This window comes from Nyctereutes procyonoides, unplaced genomic scaffold (genome assembly GCF_905146905.1).
Source record: "Nyctereutes procyonoides isolate TBG_1078 unplaced genomic scaffold, NYPRO_anot_genome, whole genome shotgun sequence".
NCBI lineage: Eukaryota > Metazoa > Chordata > Mammalia > Carnivora > Canidae > Nyctereutes > Nyctereutes procyonoides.
Window position 1 is genome coordinate 11,645,500 of NW_026575132.1, and position 27,407 is coordinate 11,672,906.

General features: G+C 36.4%; 1 protein-coding gene across 1 annotated transcript in view; it reads left to right on the forward strand.

Moving 5' to 3' along the window:
- The window catches only part of FAM117B (family with sequence similarity 117 member B), a 78,537-nt gene that overhangs the window by 45,448 nt on the left and 5,682 nt on the right, over positions 1-27,407 (forward strand). Inside the window, exons 3-7 of the mRNA XM_055345533.1 lie at positions 6,603-6,695; positions 7,666-7,779; positions 20,255-20,398; positions 21,720-21,945; positions 23,987-24,107. Of these exons, the coding sequence (XP_055201508.1) occupies positions 6,603-6,695; positions 7,666-7,779; positions 20,255-20,398; positions 21,720-21,945; positions 23,987-24,107 (698 nt within the window). The remainder of the gene's footprint in view (positions 1-6,602; positions 6,696-7,665; positions 7,780-20,254; positions 20,399-21,719; positions 21,946-23,986; positions 24,108-27,407) is intronic.

The following is a 27,407-nucleotide window of genomic DNA, read 5'->3' on the forward strand; positions in this document are numbered from 1 at the left end:
TTTGGCTATTGTTAATAATGCTGAAATGAACATTGGTTTATAGGTATCTATTTGAATCTCAGCTTTCAATTCCTTTTAGTACATATGTAAGAGTGAAATTGCCTGACAGTCATATATTTAGCTTTTAGAGGAACTGCCAGACTTTTTTTCACAGCAGGCTATACCAGTTTATATCCCCTCTGGCAATGTATAAGGGCTCTAGTTTCTATCCTCACCAAAACTTATTATTTTCATTTTTTTCTTCAGTATAGCTATCCTAATAGGTACGAAATTGTATCTTATGGGTTTTATTTATATTTTACTAATGACTAATGATGTTGAGCATCTTTTCATGTGCTTTTTTTGTGTATCTTTGGAGTTCAGACACTTCTGTGCCTTTGTTTCCTCTTTGTAAAATGGGAAAATAATAGTACCTATCTTTTAAGATTATTATGAGGATTAAACTAGGAAATATATGTAAAACACTTAGAAAAGTGTCTGGCACATAGTGCATTTAATAAATGCTCATCATTAAAATTACTACCGTTGATTATTGTCAGAACAAGGATGCACATAGGTTTCATATGTTAGGCAGTTTGTCAATTGCTGTTAGATTCTGGGAGCGTTATGTTGGCAAAGATTCAGGCTAACAGTTACTGGGACTGATTAGCAATTTTTGTCCTTGTTGAGAGGCCTTGGGCTCTCATAAATCACCCCTGATAAAAATCACCCCTGGTCCAGATAGTGCTAGAACAGACAGTATGATGAAAGTAATTTATTTTATATTATAGATGGGTGCTTCCGGGAAGTTCCTGTTAGACTTTTGACAGAACCTATCATGTTACCACTCTGAGCCCTGGTTCTTCATTAAAAAAAAAAAAAAAAAAATGGGGATGCCTGGATGGCTCAGTGGTTGAGCATCCGCCTTTGGCTCCAGGCATGATCTCAGAATCGAGTCCTGCATCCGGCTCCCTGTGAGGAGCCTGCTTCTCCCTCTGCCTATGTCTCTGCCTCTCTCTGTGTGTCTCTTAGGAATAAATAAGTGAAATCTTAAAAAAAAAAAAAAAAAAAAAGTATGATTCTAAGGTCTGTCTCAGCATCTCCAGGATGAGTGGGAATGGAAAGAGGAGGTTCTGGAAAATACAGAGAAAGGCACCCATCAAAAACATTGAGTATGACAGCAAGTTTTTAAAGATGTCAATCTCTCCTTCTTCCTTACCTCTACCCCATTATTTGCATTGGTCATAAGAGTGAGTGGATGAAAAAAAAAAAGTGAGCGAGCGGATGATTAAAATTTTATTGTACATGATTATTTGACACAAAGAGAGTAAAAATATGGCATCATTTCTTTTTTCCTCTATCTTTGGCAGACATTGCTCATTCTCTATGAACTCAAATAGCCTGAGAGTCTCTCAAGTTCAGTGCTTTAGCTTGCCATTGCCAATGGAGCAGGACTGGTCCATGAGACGGTCTACAAAACTTATCTACCATTTCTGCTTTAGAGTCTGATAACGCTGCCTAATACCATGCTGCCCCAAACTTCTCCCTTCTGTCCCCCCACTTCCTATGTTCTTTTAAAGATCCTAAAACTGACCATTTATCAGCTTGCCTTCCAAATTTAGACTATATTCCCAGCATTAGCTGTTTTGCAGTTATATTAATCTAATTTAACACTCCTAATGTTCCAGAGGGGATGCCTTTTGAATTTTCTGACTACAGCAGTTTGTGGGCATAAAATGAAATGTATATGTGTGGCTGGATTATTTGACATTCTTTTGACTCAAAAGTTATTCTCTTCCCAATTTTCCTAACCACCTAGCCTTCTTTACTTACCGGGGGCATGTGTGAGTTTGTGAATTTGTGACTCATGTGATTGGTGTCTGGTTTTCTTTATCATTTCTTTTGTTTGTTTCATAAACCAGTCATCTTTTGTTTTTACAAATCTAACATTATTTTCTCTTGGAACTCCTACATTTCAGAGACTATTTTCCTCCTAAATTCCTCTGAATTTTGATTCAGAGCTTACTTTTTTTTCCATTTTATGCACTGGCTTGAAATTGTAAGCCAAGTTCAGAAACTATAAGATGATCTGTTATTAAAACCGAACAAAATTAAATACTTGGTAAATTAGAGACTAAAATAATGTTGATTTATTGAAGGTAGTTGTTTATAAGTCCATAAACTTGTTTAGAGGTTGTTTCCTTTTTTTTGAAAGAATGATCTGGAACTTATAGCAAGAAAAGAAATAACTATTTTGTATGTTTGATGTAAGCAACACTACAGTGTATGTGTTAGGAGATGAAAGTACTGAACAGGTAAATCAGTTTCTTAAAAAATTACTTTTTGAGGAACTCTTGCTATTTTGTATAAAACCTTGGTCCACTGGTTAAAATTGGTAATATTAAGAGGGAAGGAAAGGGTTAAGATCTTTTTTTTTTTTCCCAGACCTAAATTTAACAACCTCTAGATAAGTTCTATAGTTGGCTTCTCAGTAGCTTTGCCTTTCTTGGTTAAGCCTAGGATTCTGAAACAATCTAAATTTCCAAATGTTTTACCACTTGACTGATGTTGTCCTTTCTTCACAGTTTAGATCAGATTTCTTTAGGTCAGTGATTCTTTACATTGTTTTTTAAACAGGCTGGGCTATAGCATAATAAAGTAGAGCATATCATGAAATCCTTTAAAACAACTAGTTTCTTGACTGTAACTTTTCTTTTCTTTTCTTCTTTTCTTTTCTTTTCTTTTCTTTTCTTTTCTTTTCTTTTCTTTTCTTTTCTTTTCTTTCTCAATAATTTAGAAAGTACACTCCTACTCTCAATAATGAACTTGCAGTGCCCTGTGTACTCTATTCACTAACGCTTCTCGGGTTTTCTGTTTTGCCTGGAATGCTTTTCCACCATTTGCTTGGATAATTTATATGCTAATACTCATAGCAGCCTCCCCACCCCCCATTCCATAAAATCTTGCCTGTCTCTTTCCCTGTCTTTGTAGTTTGGGTTAGATGCCTTTCTTAGGGGGACCTCTGTCATCAATCATACCATGATTGGCTATTACCGTTTCTCTTTTAGAAAAAACTTTTTGAGAGTAAGGACTGTTTTTTCCTTAATCCCAGTACCTAGTCCAGTGCCTGACACATTAATAGTAGATGCTTGATAGTTTTCTAGTATAGAGTGCAAGACTGAACAAAATTAAAATATACTTGATTAAAACTCAATTTTACTTTTTTTAAAAAAAGATTTTATTTATTTATTCATGAGACACACACACACACAGAGGCAGAGACATAGGCAGAAGGAGAAGCAGGCTCCATGCAGGGAGCCTGACGTGGGACTCAATCCCAGGACTCCAGGATCACACCCTGGGCCAAAGGCAGGCGCTAAACCACTGAGCCACCCAGGGATCCCCCAATTATACTTTTTTATTAACATCTAAGGGTGTCTTATAATAAAGCACGGCTTCTTAGTAGAACAAAGAAAGCAATTATCTTTTGAGTTAGGAGTTTAAGTAAAGTTAGTTACTTTTTAAAGTATTTTTTCCTGTTTGAACATCTTATAACTGAAGTTAGTAAAGCTTGTCTATTGCTCTTCATGCTTGCTTTTATTTTTCTTGCTTAGTACTCTTGTCCTTATTATCTTAATTTATTCTTAACAAACCTATAGGAAACTTTTATATCCCTTTGATTTCCGAGTTAATTTTATACTTAATATATTTAGATTTCCCTAATTTAAAAATCTTTTTATTTACAAAAAGTCTCATATATGGAAAAATTGCAAGAGGCATGCCTGGGTGGGTTAGTCAGTGGATCATCTGTCTTTGGCACAGGTCATGATCCCGGGATCCTGGGATCAAGCCCCATGTTGGGCGTCTGATCAGCGGAGAGCCTGCTTCTCTTTCTCCCTTTGCCTGCCACTCCCCCTGCTTGTGCGTGCACGCTCTCCCCCCCCCAACCCCCATCAAATAAAATATATAAAAAAAAGAAAAATTGCAAGAATAGATTAAACACCAGTAAACTCTTCACCTATATTCACCAGTAAACATTTTTATATATTATTTTTTGGTGTAGATATAATTGCTTTTATTACTATTTGCTAATTGTTAGTAAGTTGCAGACATTCTAACCCTTTTCAGATACTTCGACATGTATATGAACAAGGACTTAAAAACAATTACCAATGGATAATTACCAAATCTTTCAAGTTTCCTCAATAATGTTCTCTGTGGGGGATCCCTGGGTGTCGCAGTGGTTTGGCGCCTGCCTTTGGCCCAGGGCGTGATCCTGGAGACCCGGGATCGAATCCCACGTCGGGCTCCCGGTGCATGGAGCCTGCTTCTCCCTCTGCCTGTGTCTCTGCCTCTCTCTCTCTCTCTCTGTGTGACTATCATAAATAAATAAAGAAAAAAAATATTTAAAAAAAAATAATGTTCTCTGTGGTAATTTATTCTGCAAGCCAGGATCCAGTCAAGAAACAGACATGGCATTTAGATGTTATGTTTCTTTAGTGTCCTTTAATCTGAAACAATTCCTTAGCCTTTTATATTTTTCCTATTTTTCCTAACTTTGATATTTTTTGAGAGAGCAAGCTGGTATTTTTATTGAATATTCTTGAGACTGTCTTTTCACAATTAAATTCAAGTTATTACATTTTTGGCAAGAATACCATATATATGTTGTGTACATATTCTTCCACAACCTCCTTTTTCCTTAAGGACGTTACTTATCCATATAGAAAGATTCTCCCTTAAAAGTCCTCTCCCCATCCCCGTGTATAAGGAGGTATTATTTTGAATAGGCTACATGTTTATCCTTATGGTGCAGCATCTAAGAGGTACAGAGTATATACAGTTAAGGAAGGATCTTCTTCCCATGAGGCAACCACTGTTATATTTCTTCTGTTATAGGAGCCTTGAGTTTTTAACAATATCTCATAGAGATTATTATGAATTTCCTTATTTTTTATAGCCAAATAAGTATTCTGTTGAAAAGACACATCATTACTTTATTTAACAAATCCTCTATTTACATTGTCTGATCTTTTACTTATAAAAAATGGTGCTATTGGGAATAATATGCTATCTCATTTTGTGCATAAAGATATGTATTTTGTACATTTGCATGATAAATTACAAAGGAAGGGTGAATGGAACAGTATGCATTTATAACTTCAACATAAGTTGTTTAGTCCCCTTCCATAAAGTCTGTACTAATTTACACTTCCACCAGCAGTGTTAGAGGGAGTATGATATCAAATCACACAATCTTAGTGAACTTTTAACTTGGATTTCTCTTATGGGTGAGATTGAGCATATTTTCATGTACTAAGAACTCATTTTATTTTTTCTGATACAATGTCTTTAAAGTCTGGATTTTGTATAACCACTAAGTATTAAAAAAAAACACTAAGTATTTACCATTTTTGAGGCTATACTTTGCAGATATGTAAAGCAAGCCTAGATATAGTAGAAGTGAAGACTGTGGGCAGCCCCAGCAGCGCAGCGGTTTAGCGCTGCCTGCAGCCCGGGGCGTGATCCTGGGGACCTGGGATCAAGTCCCATGTCGGGCTCCCTGTGTGTAGCCTGCTTCTCCCTCTGCCTGTGTCTCTGCCTCTCTCTATATATGTCTCTCATGCATAAGTAAATAAAATCTAAAAAAAAAAAAAAAAAAAAAGTGAAGACTGTGAACTCCAGAGTCTTAGGTTTATATTTTGGCTTTGCCACTTCTTAGCTGTGAAACAATAAGCAACTTATCAAGCTTCCTTACCTGTAAAAATTGTAGAGCTTCACATATATTTTCAGTCAGATAATACAGTGAAGACCTTTCACTGTACTTTCATAAAGCAAAGTGTGTAGCACATAATAAGATCACAGAAATGTTAGCTGTTATTAGTATGTGTTTGCTCAATAAATGCTATGGCTATAATTATGTAAAAATAATAACCAAACATTCATTAATAATAGAAATGAAGGAAATAGGCTAAAATAAAGTAACTGGTGCTGGAAGAATTTTGGGTCATTGTGTTATTTTAAATATTCTAGTACTTAATTTTCTTTGATAGGAATGTATTGTATAATAGAAAAGCATATACTTTTTAGAAATGAAACTTTTTCAGGTTTATTGAGATAAAATTGACATATACAGCATTGTAAAAGTTTTTGTACAGCATGTCTGGGAATACATACATTATGAAATGATTACCACAGTGAGTTTAGGTAACATCCATTATCTCATATAGTTAAAAAAAATTTTTTTTCTTGTCATGAGAACTTTTAGGATCTACTCTTTTAGCAGTTTTCAAATATACCATATAGCAGTATTAAGTATGGTCATCATATTATACATCCCCAGTACTTGTTTATCTTATAACTAGAAGTTTGTACCTTTAGACTACCTTCATCCAATTCCCCCTCCAGTGCCTCACCAGTGCCTGCCTCTGATAACCACAAATCTGATCTCTTTTTCTCTGAGTTTTTTAGACTCTACATGTGATCATACGGTATTTTTCTTTGTCTGCCTGACTTGTGTGATTGAGCATGATGTCCTCAAGATGCATCCATCTTGTTGCAAATGTAGTATACATTTATTGTTAAATGGTTAACATATCCTTTCCGTCTTTTTCCCATTATAGACAGAGAGTGCATGGGCCGAAGAATACTCTGAAAAGAAGAAAGGGTCTCACAAGCGTTCAGCGTCATGGGGCAGTACAGATCAACTTAAGGAGGTCAGGAAAATGGTTCCAAGGAAGGGGGTGTTGAAGTTTGATACCTTTCTTGGCTAGTTCCCTAAATCCTTCTTGGGCAGCAAGGATTTGTCAGTTTCCATTGTTTTGTGTTGGTTTTGTTTTTATCTTTTTGATTTGTTTACTTGAGAAATAATAGAAAAATAGCTATTACATTGATTGGATAAAGATTTGAATATGAGAAATGTACACATTACCTACCAGATTTATATGTCTTTTTCCTGTCTTTTTGTTTTATTAGAGTCCATGCCTGTTAACATAACCTGTGCATGAGATGTATAAAACTGTGATAATGTAACAAATTCACATTTATTACTTCTGCATATAATGGTAGTGTTTCTGAGATTCAGTAACACAATATAACCAAATTGATTATGGCCCTATGCTGATAACCCTTTTCTGTGCCTATAATTAGGACATTTGTACTTTTACATGTAACCTAGAAATAAAGATTTACTGAAGGAATACTATAGGATATTGATTGAAAGTGTTTGTTATGTAAAGATTGTGTGTGAATGCATTACATGGCTTGAATTGATGTCTAAATACTGTTTAATTTTTGGAGCTTTTGAAGGTTAGGTGTTTAAAGAAATCTAAGATGTGATTCATTTTTAGACAATGAGAATAAAGATCATTATTTTTAAATTCTTTGTGAAAGCTATAATGTAATTTATTCTAAGTGTTGAAAATTTCATTGATTTAGTACTTGGGAAGCTTAAAGGCTCTTAACAGTGTTAGAACGTAATTTTGTTTCTCCCTAAAAGAAAGATACATATGTATACACATATGTATGTGTATATATGTAAAGTTTGTTCAATAAATCATTTTGTGATAGGATTTTAAGTCAAAAGATTTATTAAGGCTAAATTGTACTGGTTTTATTTTTCCAGCAAGGATATGTTTTATGTATCTTGGAAAACTCTGATGCACTTTTTTTTTTTCCCCTTTGCAGATTGCAAAATTACGCCAGCAGTTGCAAAGAAGTAAACACAGCAGTCGACATCATCGAGATAAAGAAAGACAATCCCCATTCCATGGCAACCATGCAGCTATTAACCAGTGTCAGGTAGGAGCACAAATACCACAAAATCCAAACAAGGGATTTGTTGTTTTCCGGGTGATATGTTATTTTATAGGTAACTATTCAAGACAGAAATGTCCAAAAGCATTTTTGAAATCGTGACTACATACTGAATCAGCCTTAAAACAAAACAAAACAAAACAAAACAAAAAACGCAGAATACTAAGTTGACAAATGATACTTTCCTTTAGTAATCTGTGATTTGACTTTTGGAAGGCATAGCTAATTACATATTTTTATTTACCATATTTTGTCTTTATTGATTCAATATATTGAGACCGAATAATAGAGAGATCAGCATTGGCTATAGAATCAGACCCTGGATGAGCAATCTGTTCTTTCTAAGTCTCAATTTCCTCATCTGAAGATTGAGAATAATAATGATACGTCTAATAAGATATTTTATTTTTTTTATTTTTTATTTTTTTTTTAAGATTTTATTTACTTATTCATGAGAATACACAGAGAGGAGAAGGAGGCAGAGACACAGGCAGAAAGAGAAGCAGGTTCCACGCAGGGAGCCCGAGGTGGGACTCGATCACCCCCTGGGCCGAAGGCTGCGCTAAAACCGCTGAGCCACCCGGGCTGCCCTCTAATAAGATATTTTAATGGGGGAAAACCTTTAACTGCTTTGATTCCTTTATTAGAACCCTATGAACTGCTCTTGATGGCTCACCCAGGGAACATTTCTCTAACTGATTTGCAATTGAATGGGGTCTCTTGGCAAAAGAGCAAAAAAAATTTGCCAACCCTTTCTATAGGTTGATAGCTTCTGATAACCAACTATGTCTGGATTTTTCCAAGAGAAAGTGTAAGTAGAGGTATATTTTTTTGATATACCTTAAATATTGATATATGGGTCAAATTTGATTTCATAAATTTATGGTTTGGTTATGGTTTCTAATAGCTTTTGTCCATTTATAAGGAATTTTAATTATAAAATGTGAATACACACTAATACATTTAAAAACCTAAACAAACTAGATTTTCATTTGGAAAAATAGAAAATGAAAAGTGACAAAAAATGAAAAATTTGAATAGACTAATAACTGTCAAAACTAGAACACTAATTAAAAACCAAACTCCTAGGGGCTCCTTGGTGGCTCAGTCATTTAAGCATCGGCCTTTGGCTCAGATCATGATCTCCGGGTCCTGGAATCAAGCCTTGCATCGGGCTCTCTGCTCAGTGGGGAGTCTGCTTCTCCCTCTGCCTCTGTCCCTGCTTGTGCTCTGTCACTCGCTCTCTGTCAAATAAATAAAATCTTAAAAAAAAATTTTTAACCCCCCCAAAACCCAAATTCCTTCACTTTCAAAAGATTCAGATGGCAGTATAGGTGAATTTGCCAACCTTATACTCCCTCTAATTTATCCATTAATAATTTGTATGTACTTTTAAGAGACAAGGCCACTTTGTATCTCCCAACTCCTTTTTATTACCAAGTAGAATACAAATTAGATTTAACTTTATTGAATTAAGTGACTTAATTCAATAAAGTTTAGGAGTTTATAGGAGTTAATAAGTTTTAGGAGTTAATAAGTTTCTGAAGTGAGTTTTTCTTTAAGATTTTGTTTATTTATTCATGAGAGACACACAGAGAGAGGTAAAGACATAGACAGAGGGAGAAGCAGGCTCCCTATGGGGAGCCTGATGCAGGACTCGATTCCATGACCCCGGGATCATGCCCTGAGCTGAAGGCAGATGCTCAACCACTGAGCCACCCAGATGTCCCTGAAGTGAATTTTTTTTTTAAGTTGTGTTAAAATGAGCAATTAAAGTAGTAAAATTATCCAAAATTTTCCTTTTTTTCCCTTCTTATAAGTTGAATTTGCTTAATAACATTATTGGAGTTTGCATAAAATTCATGTTTCTTTTTTTTAAGTTTTATTTTTTTTAAAGATTTTATTTATTCATGAGAGACATACACACACACAGAGAGAGAGGTAGAGACACAGGCAGAGGGAGAAGCAGGCTCCATGCAGGGAACCCGACGTGGGACTTGATCCTGGGTCTCCAGGATTGGGCCTTGGGCTGAAGGCAGCGCTAAACCTCTGAGCCACCAGGGCTGCCCAAAATTCATGTTTAAAATACACCTCCCAGAGAAGGTAAGGGCTAGAAAATAGAGTAACTTAAAAAATCAATTTATGTAACTTGAGTTTGTATACTTGACACACCAAACATCTTGAATACTTGACTTGTTTTTTGAGTGCTAATAGCCAACCAAAGATCAAGCACATGTTCATCATGAAAGCTATGACAGTAGTATTCATGTTTAATTGAAACTTTCAGGACTACCCGGATGGCTCAGCAGTTTAGTGCCGCCTTCGTTTCAGGGCCTGATCCTGGAGACCCAGGATTGAGTCCCATGTCGGGCTCCCTGCATTGGAGCCCACTTCTCATTCTGCCTGTGTCTCTGCCTCTCTCTCTCTGTGTCTCTCATGAATAAATAAATTTTAAAAAATTTCAGACCATGGAATGTGAAAATATTATTAAGTTATGGGTATGTCTTTGTTTTAGTTCATTCTCTTTCTAGTGGAGAAAACTACCACTTTGAGATTTGTGTATTTTTGAGGTCATTCCTCTATTCATGGAACATTTATTAAATATCTGCCATATGGTTCATGCTATAGTACTCATTAGGGGATGCAGCGATAAGTATTGGGGCTTGCCCCTCACCAAGTCTCAGCTAGATATAAATAAACAGTCATTACATAGTGTAATGAATGTGTTGATAGTGTTTGGGAGAATTTACACTGTTATAGAAGGAGTATTACCTTGAAGCTCTGGAGCCATCTATAGAGGCTTGTCAGAGAAAGTGGTGTTTAAGTGGATCCCTGAAAGCTGATTTAGCCAGTCTTCTAGAGGTGGAAGATAACGTAGGAGTTATAGTAAGAAATTAGGCTAGAGAGTTAAATAGCAGCCAAATCTAAATGTCTTCCTGTCTTAGTTGTTAAGAAGTTAGGACTTTGTCCTAGAGGCACCAGAGAACTATCTTTTTAAATGCAGGGGATTGATTCTAGTAGTGGTCATTGTGAGTCCAGACTAGAGAATGAATTTGGAAGAGGACAAGATTAGAGGCAGGAAAACCATTTAAGAAGAGGGTTTATAATCGAAGTAAATGATGGTGGCCTAAAATAGATAGAAGCTATGGTGCTGGAGAGAATGTTAAACCTGAGTGATATTTACAAAGCAATAATTAATAGTTGAAGTATAGTAAGTGCTTACAATATGGCAAACACTCTACTCAGCTTTTGTATGTATTATTAACAATCATTTTTGAGGTGGGGGTTGTTACTGTCCTCACAGACAAGGAAATTAAGGCCAAGAGAATTTAGGAACCTTGTTCTAGGTCATATGAGACAAAGCTAGTATTCTAACCCAGGCATTTTGACTTCAGAGTCTGAGTCTTTAAAATCTGTATTAGCTGATGATTGATGAGAAGGGAATGATGGAGGGATGCCTGGGTGGCTCAGTGGTTAAGCATCTCCTTTGGCTCAGGATATGATCCTGGAGTCCTAGAATTGAGTCCCACATCAGGCTTCCTGCATGGAACCTGCTTCTTCCTCTGCCTGTGTCTCTGCCTCTCTCTCTCTGTCTCACATGAATAAATAAAATCTTTAAAAAAAAAAAGAGAGAAGGGAATGTTGGAGAGGTAGGAGTAAAAGGGTAATGCCAATTCTTGCCTTTAAAACATGAGTTAAGGGCAGTTCGGGTGGCTCAGCGGTTTAGTGCCGACTTCAGCCCAGGGCATGATCCTGGAGACCTTGGACTGAGTCCCATGTCAGCCTCCCTGCATGGAGCCTGCTTCTCCCTCTGCCTGTGTCTCTGCCTCTCTCTCTCTCTCTCTGTGTGTCTCTCATGAATAAATAAAATCTTTAAAAAAAAAACGAGTTAAAAAATGCATCTACCTACTTCATACCATGTACAAAAATGACTTAAAATGGATCAAAGACCTAAATGTAAGAGCTAATACTGAAATCTCTTAAATGGAAGCATAGGCATAAATGTGGAGTTGGATTAGGCAATGGTTTGTTAGGCATGACACCAAAAGTACAAAGAAAAAGTAGATAAATTGGATTTTATCAGAATTAAAACCTTGTGCTTCAAAGGGCACTACCAAAAAAGTGAAAATGTAACCAACAAAATAGATATTTGCAAATCGTATTATTTGATAAAACACTTGTATTTAGGGATGCCTGAGTGGCTCAGTGGTTGAGTGTCTGCCTTCGACTCAGAGTGTGATCCCGACTCAGAGTGTGATCCCAGAAGCCGGGATTGAGTCCCACATCAGTCTTTCAGCAGGGAGCGTGCTTCTCTCTGCCTGTGTCTCTTTCTCTCTCTCTGTCTCTCATGAATAAATAAATCTTTAAAAAAACCCAACAATACCTGTATTTAGAATATATAAAGAATTCTTATGGCTCAGTAATAAAAAGATAACCCAATTTTAAAACGGGCAAAGGATCTAAATAGAGAGTTCTCTGAAGAAGATATACAGCTAGCCAACTAAGCACGTAAATAGATCTCCACTGTCATTCCCTGTTCAATAGGGAAATGCAATTAAGAATTTTAGTGAGAGGGCAGCCCCAGTGGCGCAGGGGTTTAGCACCGCCTGCAGCCCAGGGCGTGGTCCTGGGGACCCTGGATCGAGTCCGACGTCAGGCTCTCTGCATGGAGCCTGCTTCTCCTTCTGCCTGCGTCTCTGCCTCTCATTCTCTCTCTGTGCCTTTATGAATAAATAAATAAAATCTTTAAAAAAGAATTTTAGTGAGATAATACTTTATACTTACTAGGATGGCTAAAATTAAAAAGACTGCTGAGTATTAGGATGTGGAGACATTAGAACCTTTGTATATTGCTGATAGGAACGTAAAGTGGTGCATCCACTTTGGAAAATAGTCTGGCTGCTTCTCAAAAAGGCTAAACCTAGGTTTATTATATGATTCAGCACTTCCTCTCCAAGGTATGTACCCAAGAGAATTGAAGACATATGTTCACATAAAAACTTATATACAAGGGTGCCTGGGTGGCTTAGTTGGTTGAGCGTCTGACTCTTGGTTTCAGCTCAGGTCATGATCTCATGGGTCATGGGATGGAGCCCTGCATCAGGTTCCATGCTTCTGCTTGAGATTCTTTCTCTCTCTCCCCCTCTGGCTCTCCTACCGCTTGCACATGCTGTCTCTCTTTCAGTCTCTCTCTGTGTAAAGTAAATCTTTAAAAACAAAACAAAACAAAAACTTGTACATAATGTTCATAGCAGCATAGCTCATAATATTTGGAAACAGCCCAGATGTTTAGCAACCAATGAATGGATAAATATAATGTATATCCAAAGAGTGGGATATTACCCAGTCATAAAAAGAGAGTACTGATGCATGCCACAGTATGGGAAATCTTGAAAACATTATGCTAGGTGAAAGGAGCCAGACACAAAAGAACACATATGATTCCTCTTAAATGTCCAGAATAGGCAAACCTGAGGAGACAGATTATAGATTGGTGGTTGCCTGTTGCTGGGAGGCTTGAGGGGAAATGAAATGATTGCTAATGGGTGAGGGATTTTTTTTTTTTTTTAGTGTTTTCTAAAATGAATTGTAATGGTTGTACAACTCTGTTCAGTAATCATTAAAAAAGCAAAAGTTTATACTTTAAATGAGTGAATGGTATGGTATTGTGATTTATTTTTCAGTAAGCTCTTATAAAAAATATCTACCAATCAACATTAAAAACAAATACATAAAATACAAATATACTTGTTTGGAAATAATAGATGGTAAAAACTAAAAATTAAGCTGGAATGTCATGTAGCAGTAAAGAGAGTGTATACAGGTGCTCTGAGATCAGACTGTTTAGGTTAGATTTGGGTCCTGCCACTTGCTAATAACTACATGAAGTTTCTCAGCTTCTCTGCATTATAGTATTATCTGTTTCTTGTATTGTCCTAAGGATTAAATGGGATAGAATATTACGAACTCTTCATACAATTCTTGGTACATAATAATTGATCAGTAAATCTTAGGCCATTTAAAATAGGACCTAATATAAAAGAAGCAATGAAAAAAAAAAAGAAGAAGCAATTAACCAGTTGGGTTTTTTACCAGGCTTTTCTGTCAATTTTTTTACTGAACTTATTTTTTTTTAAAGATTTTATTTTATTTTTTTTATTTATTTAGAGAGAGAGAGAGAGAGAGAGGCAGAGACACAGACAGAGGGAGAAGCAGGCTCTGTGCAGGGAGCCTGATGTGGGACTCGATCCCGGGTCTCCAGGATCACACCCCAGGCTGCAGGCAGCACTAAACCGCTGAGCCACTGGGGCTGCCCTGAACTTATCTTTTAAAGCTTTATTTTTAAAAAAATTTGGGCTATATTTTATTTTGTTTTTATATTTATATTTATTTTTTTAAAGTAATCTCTACACCTAGCATGGGGCTTAAACTCATGACTGCAAAATCAAGAGCTGCATGCTTTATTGACTGAGCCAGTCAAGCTCCCCTAAACTTGTATTATTAAAAGTATTTTTATGCTTGTCACAGAAATTTTAGAAACAAAAAATACCAAATAGAAAAATTCTATCTTAATAAAGGTGTTATTTTTTAAAAAATAAAATAGAAAAAAATCATCCATAGTGTCATCCTCTTAAAGACATTTTCTTCTGTATTTTTTTCTTTGCATTCCATGTCGAGATCATACCATCTTTCCTTTATATTTGTTTTTTGGTATTTAGCATGGAAAAATGTTAGTTATTACAGATGCTTCAGGAACATTTTTAATATTTCAGATTCTGTAGAGCATTTCCCAAATTTCGGCCATTTAATTGGGTCCAGTGTCTGTGTGCTTAAAGCTTTTTCATGTATTTTTACTTTTCTAGGGCATAGATTTCCCATTATTTGATTCAGAAGTTTGAATATTTTGGGGGAGGGATCTTTGATTTTTCTTTTGACAGGCTTTCCAAGTTATTACAATTTTTTGTTTGTATTTCATGATATGTAAATTACTTTTACTGGGGAAATTCCTTTAGTTTTTATTTTATTTTATTTTATTTTTATTTTATTTTATTTTATTTATTTATTTTATTTTATTTTATTTTATTTACTCATGAGAGAAACACACACAAAGAGAGAGGCGGAGACACAGGCTGAAGGAGAAGCAGGCTCCATGCTGGGAACCCGATGCGGGCCTAGATCCTGGGACTCCAGGATCACGATCCTGGCTGAAGGCAGACACTAAACCGCTGAGCCACCCAGGGATCCCCTCCTTTATTATTTCTTAACAATCAAAGGACAGTATTGCTTTTCTGATAATAGTATAGATGATAACCACTAGTTAACAAAAGGTCTTTTTCTTGTGCTTACAATGGATTTATTATAGTTAGAAAAGAATTCTCACATACTTTTTTGAGTGGTTCTTTTCCTGGAAATTCAAGGGGCAATTATTCAAGAGGAATGAATGCTGCAAAGTTTCTTAGAAGACAGTCTTTCACATTTCATTGGTTTCCAAAACTGACAAATCCCTCAGATGCTTAAAATGTCATATTCTTAAGGAGCATTTCAAGAATACTTTCATTAGAAAATATAGCCAAAACATTTCAGAATTGTTTGGGGATGAAAATCAGATGTTAGTAACAGGAGAGTAGGAGATGCCAGCATCTTCACAACCACATAAATTAATTTATAATATATATAAATTATATATAATTTTTATCTGAGGAATGAGCATTGTACTTTAAAAATGAAAATTGCTGCTCTGCACTGGAATCTTCATATGCCAGTCTGGGATGTGATTGCTATTCTTAAATTTTTAAAGATTTTGCCACTTAGAAATCAAGAGTAGGTATTTCTGCCGCGTCCTTTATTAAATAGCCTAGCTGCAGTTTAGAACTAAGAGGTGGATTCCAGATGAGAGACAGTGATTGCTGAAGGACAGAACTAAAGTCATAGTGACAGGACAGAAGGGATCAGGGCCTTGTGGAAGCCCCAGTTCAAGTCCTTAAGATAGGAAAGCTTTTTTTTCTGATGTGTTCTAATGTTTTTCCCTCCTCCTCCTTTTTCTTTTCTTTTTTTCTTTTTTTCTATTCTTTTTTTTTTCTTGCTAGTTTGGGATTATTTATTTATTTATTTATTTTAATAAATTAATTTTTATTGGTGTTCAATTTACCAACATACAGAATAACACCTAGTGCTCATCCCGTCAAGTGTCAGTTTTCCCCTCCCTTTTGTTATGTTGGGCTCATATTTGTTATGTTCTGGCACATATTTCTCTCATAGATCTCTGTTGAATTGCTGAACAGATCTTTTTCTATCCTACTTGCCTCTCAAGGCATATTTTTATTTCTTTGAAAATTGAAATCTGTATTTCTTCTCTCTATTCATCTACTGCTTCAGTGGATATTCCTAGCTTTTCTAACTCTGTGTTGTAACCGTCTTATCCCCCACACTTTGAAACAGGTATTAAGTTTTAATATAGATTGGTCTTAGAAGATACAGTATTGGCCAAACCTTTTGCTTTTCTTTCTTTGTTGGCTAACTCTGTTTTTAGACAGAATTTGATATTGTTCTTTTTTTTTTTAAAGATTTTATTTATTAGAGAACGAGTGGGGTGGGTGGGAGAGGGAGAGCGAGCGAGAAGGAGACTTTCTGCTGAACGGGGAGCCCAATGAAGGGCTCAGTTCCCGAACCCTGAGATGACCCAAGCTGAAGGCAGATGCTTTAACTGACTGAGCCACCCCACCTCAGGCAGAATTTGATGTTTAAACTGTAATGTATATAGATGTATGGAGAATGTAAATGGAAAAATAAAACTTTAAAATGGTGATTCATCTAATTAAAACCCTTAATTGATTGGAAAATATTCTGATTTGAAGAAAAAGAAACAAAAGCTGAGAAAATAGGAGATCTTGTTCTTGATGTTTCCAAAGGACAGGGAGATTTTACCTTAGTACAGTGAACTTTTAATCTTTCAGAGCTGTCTAAAGATGATCTCTCAGTTAATATGATAACTCACTTATATTTGCGTATATTGATTTATATTTAGAAGTACAGATTTTATTACAGAAACATATAGGTATAGAAAAATAAATTATATGCCACATGCATGTAAAATTCCTTAGGAGTCCTTGAAATGAAGCATGGAAGTTTAAGTATAAGGATTTTTTTTTAAATTTTATTTATTTATGATAGAGAGAGAGAGAGAGGAGAGGCAGAGACACAGGCAGAGGGAGAAGCAGGCTCCATGCACCGGGAGCCCGACGTGGGATTTGATCTGGGGTCTCCAGGATCACACCCTGGGCCAAAGGCAGGCGCCAAACCGCTGCGCCACCCAGGGATCCCAAGGATTTTTTTTTTTAAAGATATTTTAGAGTATGGTTTATGTGAGGAATAAAACCAGAGGCCTATTACCTTCTGTTTCTGGAACAATAATAGTATGTTTAAGTGAGGAAAATCTTTCCCAAGCAGTTTTAGTGGATTATTTTTCCTATAATCCTGTAACTAGTTAAATTAATTATAGTTGAACCTTTGCTTCATTTACCTAAAATGCTGTGTGAACCTTAGGCAGTTTTTTTCTTTTCCTTCTTTTTTTTTTCCTTTGCTTTAAATAGATTAAACTATTGGTAAATACTTGCTATTTAGACTATATTTGAGAAAAACTTAACAGCTATGTAGAGCATGACTTCTTAGCTACTTTGACGAGCAATAACCAGGTGTACAGTTGGTTGTGACACTGGTAGGTTTCTATGTATGTGCATATCCCAACATAACAGCCAGAAACCTTAAGCTTTCTGTTCTTAAGATATTTATGGTTCTGCAATCCAAGAAGGGGGACGCCTGGGTGGCTCAGTGGTTTCAGCATCTGCCTTGGCTCAGGGCGTGATCCTGGAGTCCCGAATCGAGTCCCACATCGGGCTCCCTGCATGGAGCCTGCTTCTCCCTCTGCCTGTTTCTCTGCTTCTCTCTGTGTGTCACTTATGAATAAATAAACAAAATCTTAAAAAAAAAATCCAAGAGGGTCAACATTTTATAAAAATCTTGTCAGAGCATCTTCTCTTTCTATTCTCCTTCTTCAATTCTGTAATTTAACAGTTTTAAACCAAATACATATCTGGGAGTGCCCTGAAAATGGCATCCAGGGATCCCTGGGTGGTGCAGCGGTTTAGCGCCTGCCTTTGGCCCAGGGCGCGATCCTGGAGACCCGGGATCGAGTCCCACATCGGGCTCCCGGTGCATGGAGCCTGCTTCTCCCTCTGCCTGTGTCTCTGCCTCTCTCTCTGTGTGTGTGTGACTATCATAAATAAATAAAAATTAAAAAAAAAAAAAAGAAAATGGCATCCAGTGCAAGCTATTTGCTTTGTTTGTGACACTGAGAAAAGAAAATTAAGCTTAAGAGTTAAAAAAAAATCTATTTGTGAATATATACTAACCCCTGAGATCTTTCTTGGTCTGTACCAGTTTTCTGCCGTTATTTGTTGACGCAGGAAGTGTTTAGTTATAGGTAGGATGAGTCTGTGATAGAAACGCTCTAATACACTCTCCACTCCAGACTAGTTGAGCTATAGATTTCTTTAACCTCTAACTGTCTGAGTCGGAATCCGTTTCCTGTCACCTCACTATTTCCTTTCTTATATTAGATCAGGTCCCCATTCTTATGTTACCTTAATTATTTCCTTATAGCCCCCATCTCCAAGTAATAGCCACATTGGGGTTAGAGCTTCACCACAGGAATTTTAAAAGGAGGATGTAGACTTTCAGTTCATAGCACTAGCCTTGTTGAACAAGCATCATGTCTGATCCAGACTCTATTTTAGGCAGTGGCAGTAAGGAGATGCCTAAGAGGCAACTTTGCTTACTCTTGGGCCCCCAACTCTCACTTTCTCTGCACGGAACATGGGAAACACTGCAACCCACCTCAGAGAGAGTGGTCCTGACAATGAAATGAGAGGACATGTGGTGTCTGGCCCACAGTGGATGGATGCTCAGTAACAGTAGCTACAACTTTTATTTTGTGTTCTCCCTATTATGTATTTTATTCTTAAAATACTTTGTCCTTTCGCAGTCTTTTTCAAGTATCATTATCTTCTAGTAGTATCTTCTGACGTCCCCCCTTTCTAGTCCCTCTGTTCCCCAATCTTCTCTCCATACCCTCAAGTTTCTCATATTATCTATACCCTTTTCACTTCCATCCCTTCTTTGTCTGCTCCAGTTTGAAGCATCCTCTTGGCATTTTTCTCACAAATTTTCCAAGGACAGAGACTTGCCTTTTCCAGGGATTGTTGTGTTCTGCTTATTTTTAGAAAAAAATTTTTTATAAAGGTGAGCAGGAATGAAAGAGGAGAAATGCAGGTTTAACACTAAGTTAGTTTTATATCAGACAATAGGCTTATACCCATTGAATGGGAACTAGTGATGATTGGAGGCCCTATTACCTTTGTCTCCTTGCCCATCTTCCCCTGAAAGAGGTTTTTCAAAGAAACCTCCCTAAATGTAGGATGGGTTAATTATATTTCTTTACTAGATAGCAGGACAATATGCAGAATGATCTTCTGGCACACTGTTGCTGTTAACTTTAGCAGATACCTCTGTAATTTTTGTTTCATATTTTACTTCAAGTATCTTGTCAGGAAACTATGTAATATCCTTTAATTATGTAATCAGTTATTTCTTTTCAAAAATAATACTGTGCCAGTGGCAAAAGAGAAAAATGAGGGATCCCTGGGTGGCTCAGTGGTTTGGCTCCTGCCTTAGGCGCAGGGCGCGATCCTGGAGACCCAGTATCGAATCCCACGTCGGGCTCCCGGTGCATGGAGCCTGCTTCTCCCTCTGCCTGTATCTCTGCCCCTCTCTCTCTCTCTCTCTCTCTGTGTGTGACTATCATAAATAACTAAAAATTAAAAAAAAGAGAGAAAAATGAATTATATCATTTTCTTTCCTTAACAAAACATATTAAAATCATCACAGTGGAAGAATAAATAAATTTCACAGGCAGGTTCTTCTCATTTCTGCTTTCTCGCCGTTGTATGTGGACTTTGGAACTGATTTTGTTTTTTCCAAACAAAATATATATGTCTTTGATAAATCACCTTTTGAAAATTTTCTTTCCTGGAGTTTAGGTAATTGGGGCACTAGAAGACTTTTAAGTTACGTTCTAAAAATCTGAACTCTGTTACAGTCTAGAAGAATTTCTGGGATTGATGTTCTTTTAATATTTTCCTTTATCCCTCCTCTCTTTACAGTCTTCATAGTTGTGAATAAACTTCTGAAATTCTACCTTGATAGTCTGAAGTTTTTACTTTAAATTATGTTTTGTGTATACCGAGGAGTGTTTGATTACTCATGCTTTTTGTGAGGCTTATAAACTAAATTTATATATTTCAGAGTTATTCAGGTCAGCAGGAATTATGCTTCAAACCAGAAAATTAAAAGGTAACATATTAAAGCTCTCTTTTCTCTCCTCTACTGTTTTTTTTTTCTTCAGGCTCCTGTTCCAAAGAGTGCACTTATTCCAGTAATTCCCATCACTAAATCAACAGGCTCCCGGTTCCGGAATAGTGTGGAAGGATTGAATCAGGAGATTGAAATAATAATTAAAGAGACTGGAGAAAAGGAAGAACAACTTATAGTAAGTAATCTTGTATCTTAAAATTGTCCTTTCACGTTAAGTGTTCTAATTAAAGTTATAATTTCATTTTCCATATTTACTTAGGTTTCTTCCTTCTCGTTGAGAGAGAATGAAAATTTGTCTCTTTTGGAAAACTTTGACCTTGACAAGTGAATGAAAAGTTTTCATTTCTTTGCATCTCATAGAGACAACTGATACGACTTAAGTTTAGATCCTTGAACAGAAACTTTTTGTTTATCCATATTTAAAAATCATTAGACAGGTGATAACACTTCTCATTTACTGTAACTCCATGTAACAAAATTTAGATTGCACATTTGTTGGGGAGGGAGGGATGTGACTTCAAATACTTTCTAAACATGAATCTACTTGTTCCCTATTGTTTGATTGTGAAGTACTATTTGGTTGACTTTATGATCATGAAGTGCAGTTCTGCTTACCTATAATGCACATAAGACATAAGAATGATTCATACATAAGACACAGTGAGAAAATTTCCTATTTATATTTAAAAGCATGTCACAGAGTATATTTAAGCTTTCATTCTTCAGTGAAAGAGGAATTGGGGAGTTTGAAGTAGTATTTTATTGATGCTTAAGATCCTCTCTGTGAAGATTAAAGGTTGGTTTAGCTTGGAGGAGACACAACTTCCCACACCCTCTTGTCCGTATACTGCATGATGGGAGTAACCCCCTGAAATAATAAAGATAAATGAACCAAAGGTGTATGGGGAGCTGGTTTTCCTATTAAGTGAGCCACACAAGATTTCCTTTAAATGTTCTCCTTGATTTCCCCCTATAAAAACCATTGCTACCATTAACGTTTCCCTTATTTAGGAAGGTATCTTTGGAAAAACTTTCTCAGGGAGATGTAGGCAGGGGAGAAGGTAACAGGACTTGTCATCAGGTATCACTGGTTCATATAATGGATGACCTTCTCTTCTAATATGGAACCTAGTGTTATGCCTAGATTCCTCCTTTCTCTTTTACCATGGCAGTACTTGACAATTTTAAAAATATTTAGAACATGATAACTAATTCATTGAAATTTATCATTCAGCAAGCATTGACCACTTGTCCTGTGACTAACCCTAGGAATACAGTCTTTGCATTTGCTGCTCAGTGTTCAGTAGGGCAGTCACATTAGACAGGAATGTCACTGATGGTGCAACACAAAGGCTTTTTTCTCGTTAGACCTAATAAGTGGGGCATTTCTGACCTGTGAGTCATCTGGAACAATAGGGGAAGGTTGATATTAGGTGCGTTTCTGGTGAATTTCAAAATTGATGATAAATACACATGTTTTAAAAATTTTATAACAGCCACAAGATATTCCAGATGGCCATCGTGCACCTCCCCCGCTGGTACAGAGAAGTAGCAGCACACGCAGCATTGACACGCAGACCCCCGGGGGTGCCGACAGGGGAAGCAATGACAGCAGCCGCTCTCAGTCTGTGTCGCCCACGTCCTTCCTTACCATCTCAAATGAAGGTAGCGAAGAGAGCCCTTGTTCAGCTGATGACCTGCTTGTTGACCCCAGGGATAAAGGTACAATGCAGGAGGGACTTGTTACCAGATAAAGGAGTACCACCTACTGTATCATTCATTCTGTTCATTTTGTAATAGAACAGACACACTTAAGGCCACTAACGTAATTACTTTGACATGCATTCTTAACATAGATTTTTAAAAATTTAAGTGCAGAACATTTTTACTATAGTGCTCAAGTGATAGTCTAGTTGGGTGGGTCTAGTTGGGTCGACTTTTGTTTGTAATTTTTCTTTTTCTTCACTTGTTAATGCAAGTTCCTTATTAGTGAGAGACATACTTTTGGTATAAATGAACATTTGTCTTGAAAAGCACTTTGTTCTCTCTTGCCTTTTATTAATTTTTTTAAAAGATTTTATTTATTTATTCATGAGAGACACACAGAAAGAGAGAGAGAGGCAGAGACACAGGCAGAGGGAGAAGCACGCTCCGTGCAGGAAACTTGATGTGGGATTCCATCCCAGATCTCCAGGATCATGCCCTGGGCTGAAGGTGGCGCTAAACCACTCAGCTACCCAGGCTGCCCCTCTCTTGCTTTTTAAAACAAACATGACCTGTCATCTGTCTATATTGGGGCAATATTTTGTTAGCCTAACCCAAGGTACTGTGTGTACTTGAGGGCAATAATATATTTGTAAATTCTGCAGTTGAGTTCAGTAATCATTTATTTCAAACCTCCTACAAGTGCGTTGAATGTCCTAAAAAATTACAATTGACCATCGCCATCAATCACCTAAATTACTGAGACTGTAACAAGTGCAGAGAATCTTAAGAGTTCCTGAAGATGTCAGTTAAAGCTATCTATGGCAGTTGTAAATGTTATTATTTGGACCTTTTTTTTTTTTTTACCAGCTTCTAAATTAAGTAAAATATGGATACTCCAGGCCAGCACCCTCCACCAATTATATCACAACCCCCCGCGGGTTGAGATACAAGTTCCAAAAGTTTTTGATGCTCCCAATGTGCACCCAAGTCTGACACTCACAGAATTAAATCCTTTGGTTGGGTTGTGTGTTTCTTATCAGGAATTTGCATAATTAACTACTATTTAGACTTATGTTCGAATTAAAAGGAATAGTAAATGCAGAACATTTAGCACGGCTCCTGGTACTTAGTACTCAATCAAATGTAACACATACACACCTCCTTTAAAAAACATGGTTATTAAAATTTGCTGTACTTTCTATTTTTCAGTAATGAGTTGAAACTCCATGAATTTTGTGTAATAGTTTATTTGTCTTTAAGAGATGTGACTGCTTAGTTTTTTGAAATTTCTAAGAAAATAAGGCCACAGCGCTACTGCCTACAAAAAACTTATGACTTAGTTGACATAGTCACACTGAAAATTTAGAACACTTAGATATCAGGAATTTTAATGTAGTGGAACTGAGAATATCAACACTGAACAGAAATACCAGAGCGAAGAAGTATTTTGTTTGTTAGGGTTAATTTGAAGAGATTTCAAAAGTTTGAGCTAGACTTTGAAGGAAATTTTGGCAGATGAATAGAGATGGACCTCTTCAGGTATGGAGAAGTTCATAGGCAAAAGGAAGTCTTTGGCGTACTGTGCATAGAAGACTCCTGATGACCTGGAGCAGAGATTGTTACCAGAGAAGCAGAGAAATCAAATTGAGAAATTCTGAAGGGCAGGCCAAGAGTGAATGTTAGGCAGCCAGGGAAGAACCAGCTTAGTTAAGTGTACTAGAAAAAAGGAACTGGCATTGGAGTCTGTTTGCTGGGTATATAACAGAAAAAAGTGAGCAAGATATCAGTGTGAAGGGCCATGTATTAAGTGATACAGCCTGAGCTATAGTAATTGTAAGTGGAAAAAAAATTTGTTTATGCATTTAGTTAGCAAACATTAATTTTCTCCTCTTTAACAGGTTTTGTGTTAGATCTTGGGAGGTGATGTTGATGTATGAACACTCTTCTTACCCTCAAGTAGTTCATAGTGTGGAGGGAGGCCATGAGCAATTAAATATAGTATGACTGCATTTATAGAGTAGTATTTCTTAGTAATCCAGCATGCTATTTTTTGCAGAGAATGGGAACAACTCTCCTTTGCCCAAATATGCAACCTCACCAAAACCTAACAACAGTTATATGTTCAAAAGGGAACCTCCTGAGGGCTGTGAAAGGGTCAAAGTCTTTGAGGAATGCTCGTAAGTATCCCTCCAAATAACTTCTATTATGAAAATTTTCAAGTAAGTTGAATAGTACGGTGATCACCCATATATTCTCAACCTGGATTCTGGAGTAAATATTTTGTTAACATGTGCTTTGTCTGGCATAGTGATGGGTAGTTTTTGCTGAAGTTTCTGGAAATAAGTTGCAGACATCATGACACTTAATTAGAATTTAACATTTGTTTCCTAAAAGTAAGCATAGTACTCTTCTATAACCATAATATCATTATCACACCAAATAAAATTAACAGCAATGCTAATATCAACTAATATCCAGTTGCTTTTTATATTTCCTCACTTGTCCCCAATGTGTCATCTGTGGCTATTACTTTTGAATCTGTGTACAGTCAATATCACACATTGAATTTAGCAGTATTTTTATTCAAGGTAGACCACAGATCTCATCTAGTGTGGTTTCTTTTTTTCAAGAATTGAATTCCCCTCAGTTTTAATGTATTTTTGGTCTCTAGTTCTTTAAACAGTATTAGAAGTATTTTGTCTGTCAGTATAGGAAATAGAATTCTATTACTTTGTAGAATAATGTTACTGTGATGAAGATAATGTAAGAAGTAGGATTTTAAACAGTGTCTAGTACTGTTGGTATATGATCTCTATGCTCATATTTCTGTTGGCTGGTCATCTGGTGAAGTACTATAGTTTTAGACTCAAAATTTGCTTAAGATTAGCCTTAGTATTTTCAGTAGCCATGGCTCCTTGCTTTATAAGTGATGGCTTCAGGATTGTAGACATGTATGATACAGCAAAGTAGGTGTAATGAGCATTATTTGGGGATATGATGGTAGTACTGGGCCCTCACCTTCCAATATCACTATGGCTGCACGTCTAAGAGTCATCCTTCTTGCATTTCCTCTCCTGTGAAACCTGGAACACAATGTGAAGGTTGTCCAACCTTGACTGACTCATGAAATTGATCTTCTTCCTCCATTATGAATATCTTGGAGTCATTTTGAAATATGGTATCCTTTTGTTCTTCCATGTGCTCCTCCTGTCAGTGCTTCTTTTAACCTAAATATTGAATAATTTTGCTGCACAAAGAACATTGTTTTTAAATTCCCTCAATTTCTATACTAGGAAATCCCAGCTGTCAGTCTCCTATCTGCTTTTATGACAGTAATTGAAAACTGTGTTAGCAACTGCTTCCTCCCACCTTCCCATGCTTACTATGTTAGTCTAAAAGCCTGAGTGGTGCTAGCTGAGAATTTAAGCAGAATTTCTCTAGCTCTGCTTCATGGACTCCCTAAATCATAATCGTCTAAGATATGAGTTGAAACTGCAGATTCCCAGGCCCCATCTCAAGCCTAATGCATAAATATGGAGGTAGGACCTGGACTGTGGATCTTTAACAAATACCTCACATTTTTTATGCCCAATTTGCAGGTGCTGGCCTAGGCTTTTCCATGAGAGTTCTTAAGATATGGAATCATTCTATTGAGTAAAAATCAAATGGTCCAAATGGACCTTTTTGGAGTTGAGCTTTTTTATTTACTCATTGCCCAAATACAGGGATGCCTGGGTGGCTCAGTCAGTTAAGCACCCGATTCTTGATTTTGGCTTAGGTAATCTTTTCTAGGGATTAAGCCCTGAGTCGGGCTCATACTCAGCATGAAGTCTGCTTGGGATTTTCTCTCCGTCTGCCCCTTCTCCCACCCTTGCTCATTCTCTCTCTCTCTCTCTCTCTCTCTCTCTCTCTCTCTTTTCTCTTCTCCCTCTGAATAAATAAAATCTTTTTTAAAATTGCCCAAATGCAGAGAAATTGTTGATTGGTTCAAAAGCAGTTTGCATTCTTTTTATAAGTGACTTGAGTGAATATTTGTTGTGTAGGTTGGTGTCCTATGGTATCTGCCGTAAACTCTTGCATTTGGAAAATGTCTCAGGACTTAATACCTGAGCCTACATTATTTGTATCTAAAGGGAGGGAAGAATGGTTAGGAGTGTGTGTGTGTGTGTGTGTGTGTGTGTGTGTGTGTGTGTGTATGGATGTTAGATCAAAGAAATAGAAGGTAAACCGTAACATATTACATGTTTTATGGCACATCCATCTATTATTAGAAGGTAGACTTAACTCTTTTTAAAATGTACATAGTTTGTTATAAATTATTCTGATATAAAAGATGTGTAGCATACAAAAACTTATTCTATTTTAAGCATTTTCATTATGTTTCAAAAACAAATTAACAGCAGTAACCAAAGACTGGATTCCTTAGAGGTAATTTTAACTTTCTACCAATAAAACAAATTACTCAAAGTCTAAAAAAATTAGTCTTTTTTGCCCTACCTCTGTCCAAATGAGAGCAAAACCCATTAGGCACAGCAGCAACAAACAAAGATAGATTACTGGTCCTAATTTAAAAATTTTAAGCTTATTTAATCATTCTTTGAAGAATACTTTTCTCTTTAACTCTTAACTTCTGGTTTAAAGGAAATAACTCTGATCTGAACTGAGGATTGGAGTGGGGTGAAGGCTCTGGTTTCTAGAAATATCTGTTTATTTACCTGAAAGGAAATAGATGCTTGAATTAAGACCCAGAATTTAAACCACATTTTGTACTTCTTTCAGTCTCTGTGTTCTTTGTGAAACGATACATACCATAGCCATGCCATCTGCACTTAGTCTTTTTTTAAAAGGAAGTCAAATATGCTATTTCTTCCTCCAAACTAATGAATTCCTTGGCTTTTAGTTACCTTAGATTCCTAGATATTATGGCCTCTTTGCAGTATAGAGGTACTATTAAAAATACAACATGGCCCTCCTTCTTTCTCTCTTCTTTCGATTAGAAGTAAGTTGGACCCACCATTGTCTTTGCTGATAATTTATGCCTGCATTAAAAAAATTACACAGGCCTTTTTAAAAAGGCAGGAAAGAATTCCTTGCATCAGTATAAGAATACCAAGAGTTACTATTCAGCCCATCCATCAGTTTTTCAGAAAGCTCTCAAACAGTCATATCCATTTTTGAGAAAAAATCCTTTTGGAATAACTTTTTAAGGAAAAGTACAAATTTAAAATTAGTTAAGAGATTTTTTTCTATTTATGGTTATTAAGTTTTGAAGAAAGCTTTGAATTAGTATTAGTACTTGTAGCTTCTATTTGCCTAGGTATTTATGGGTCATACACCAATGGATAATACATTTCTTAGGTAGTATTCTTCTAGAAAAATGTTAGAGGTCAGGAGTGATTCCTCTTGCTAGGTTGGGGTGGATCTGGAAGAGAGAAGACAAAGGAAGGTGTTTTGTTTTTTTGTGGGTTTTTTTTTGT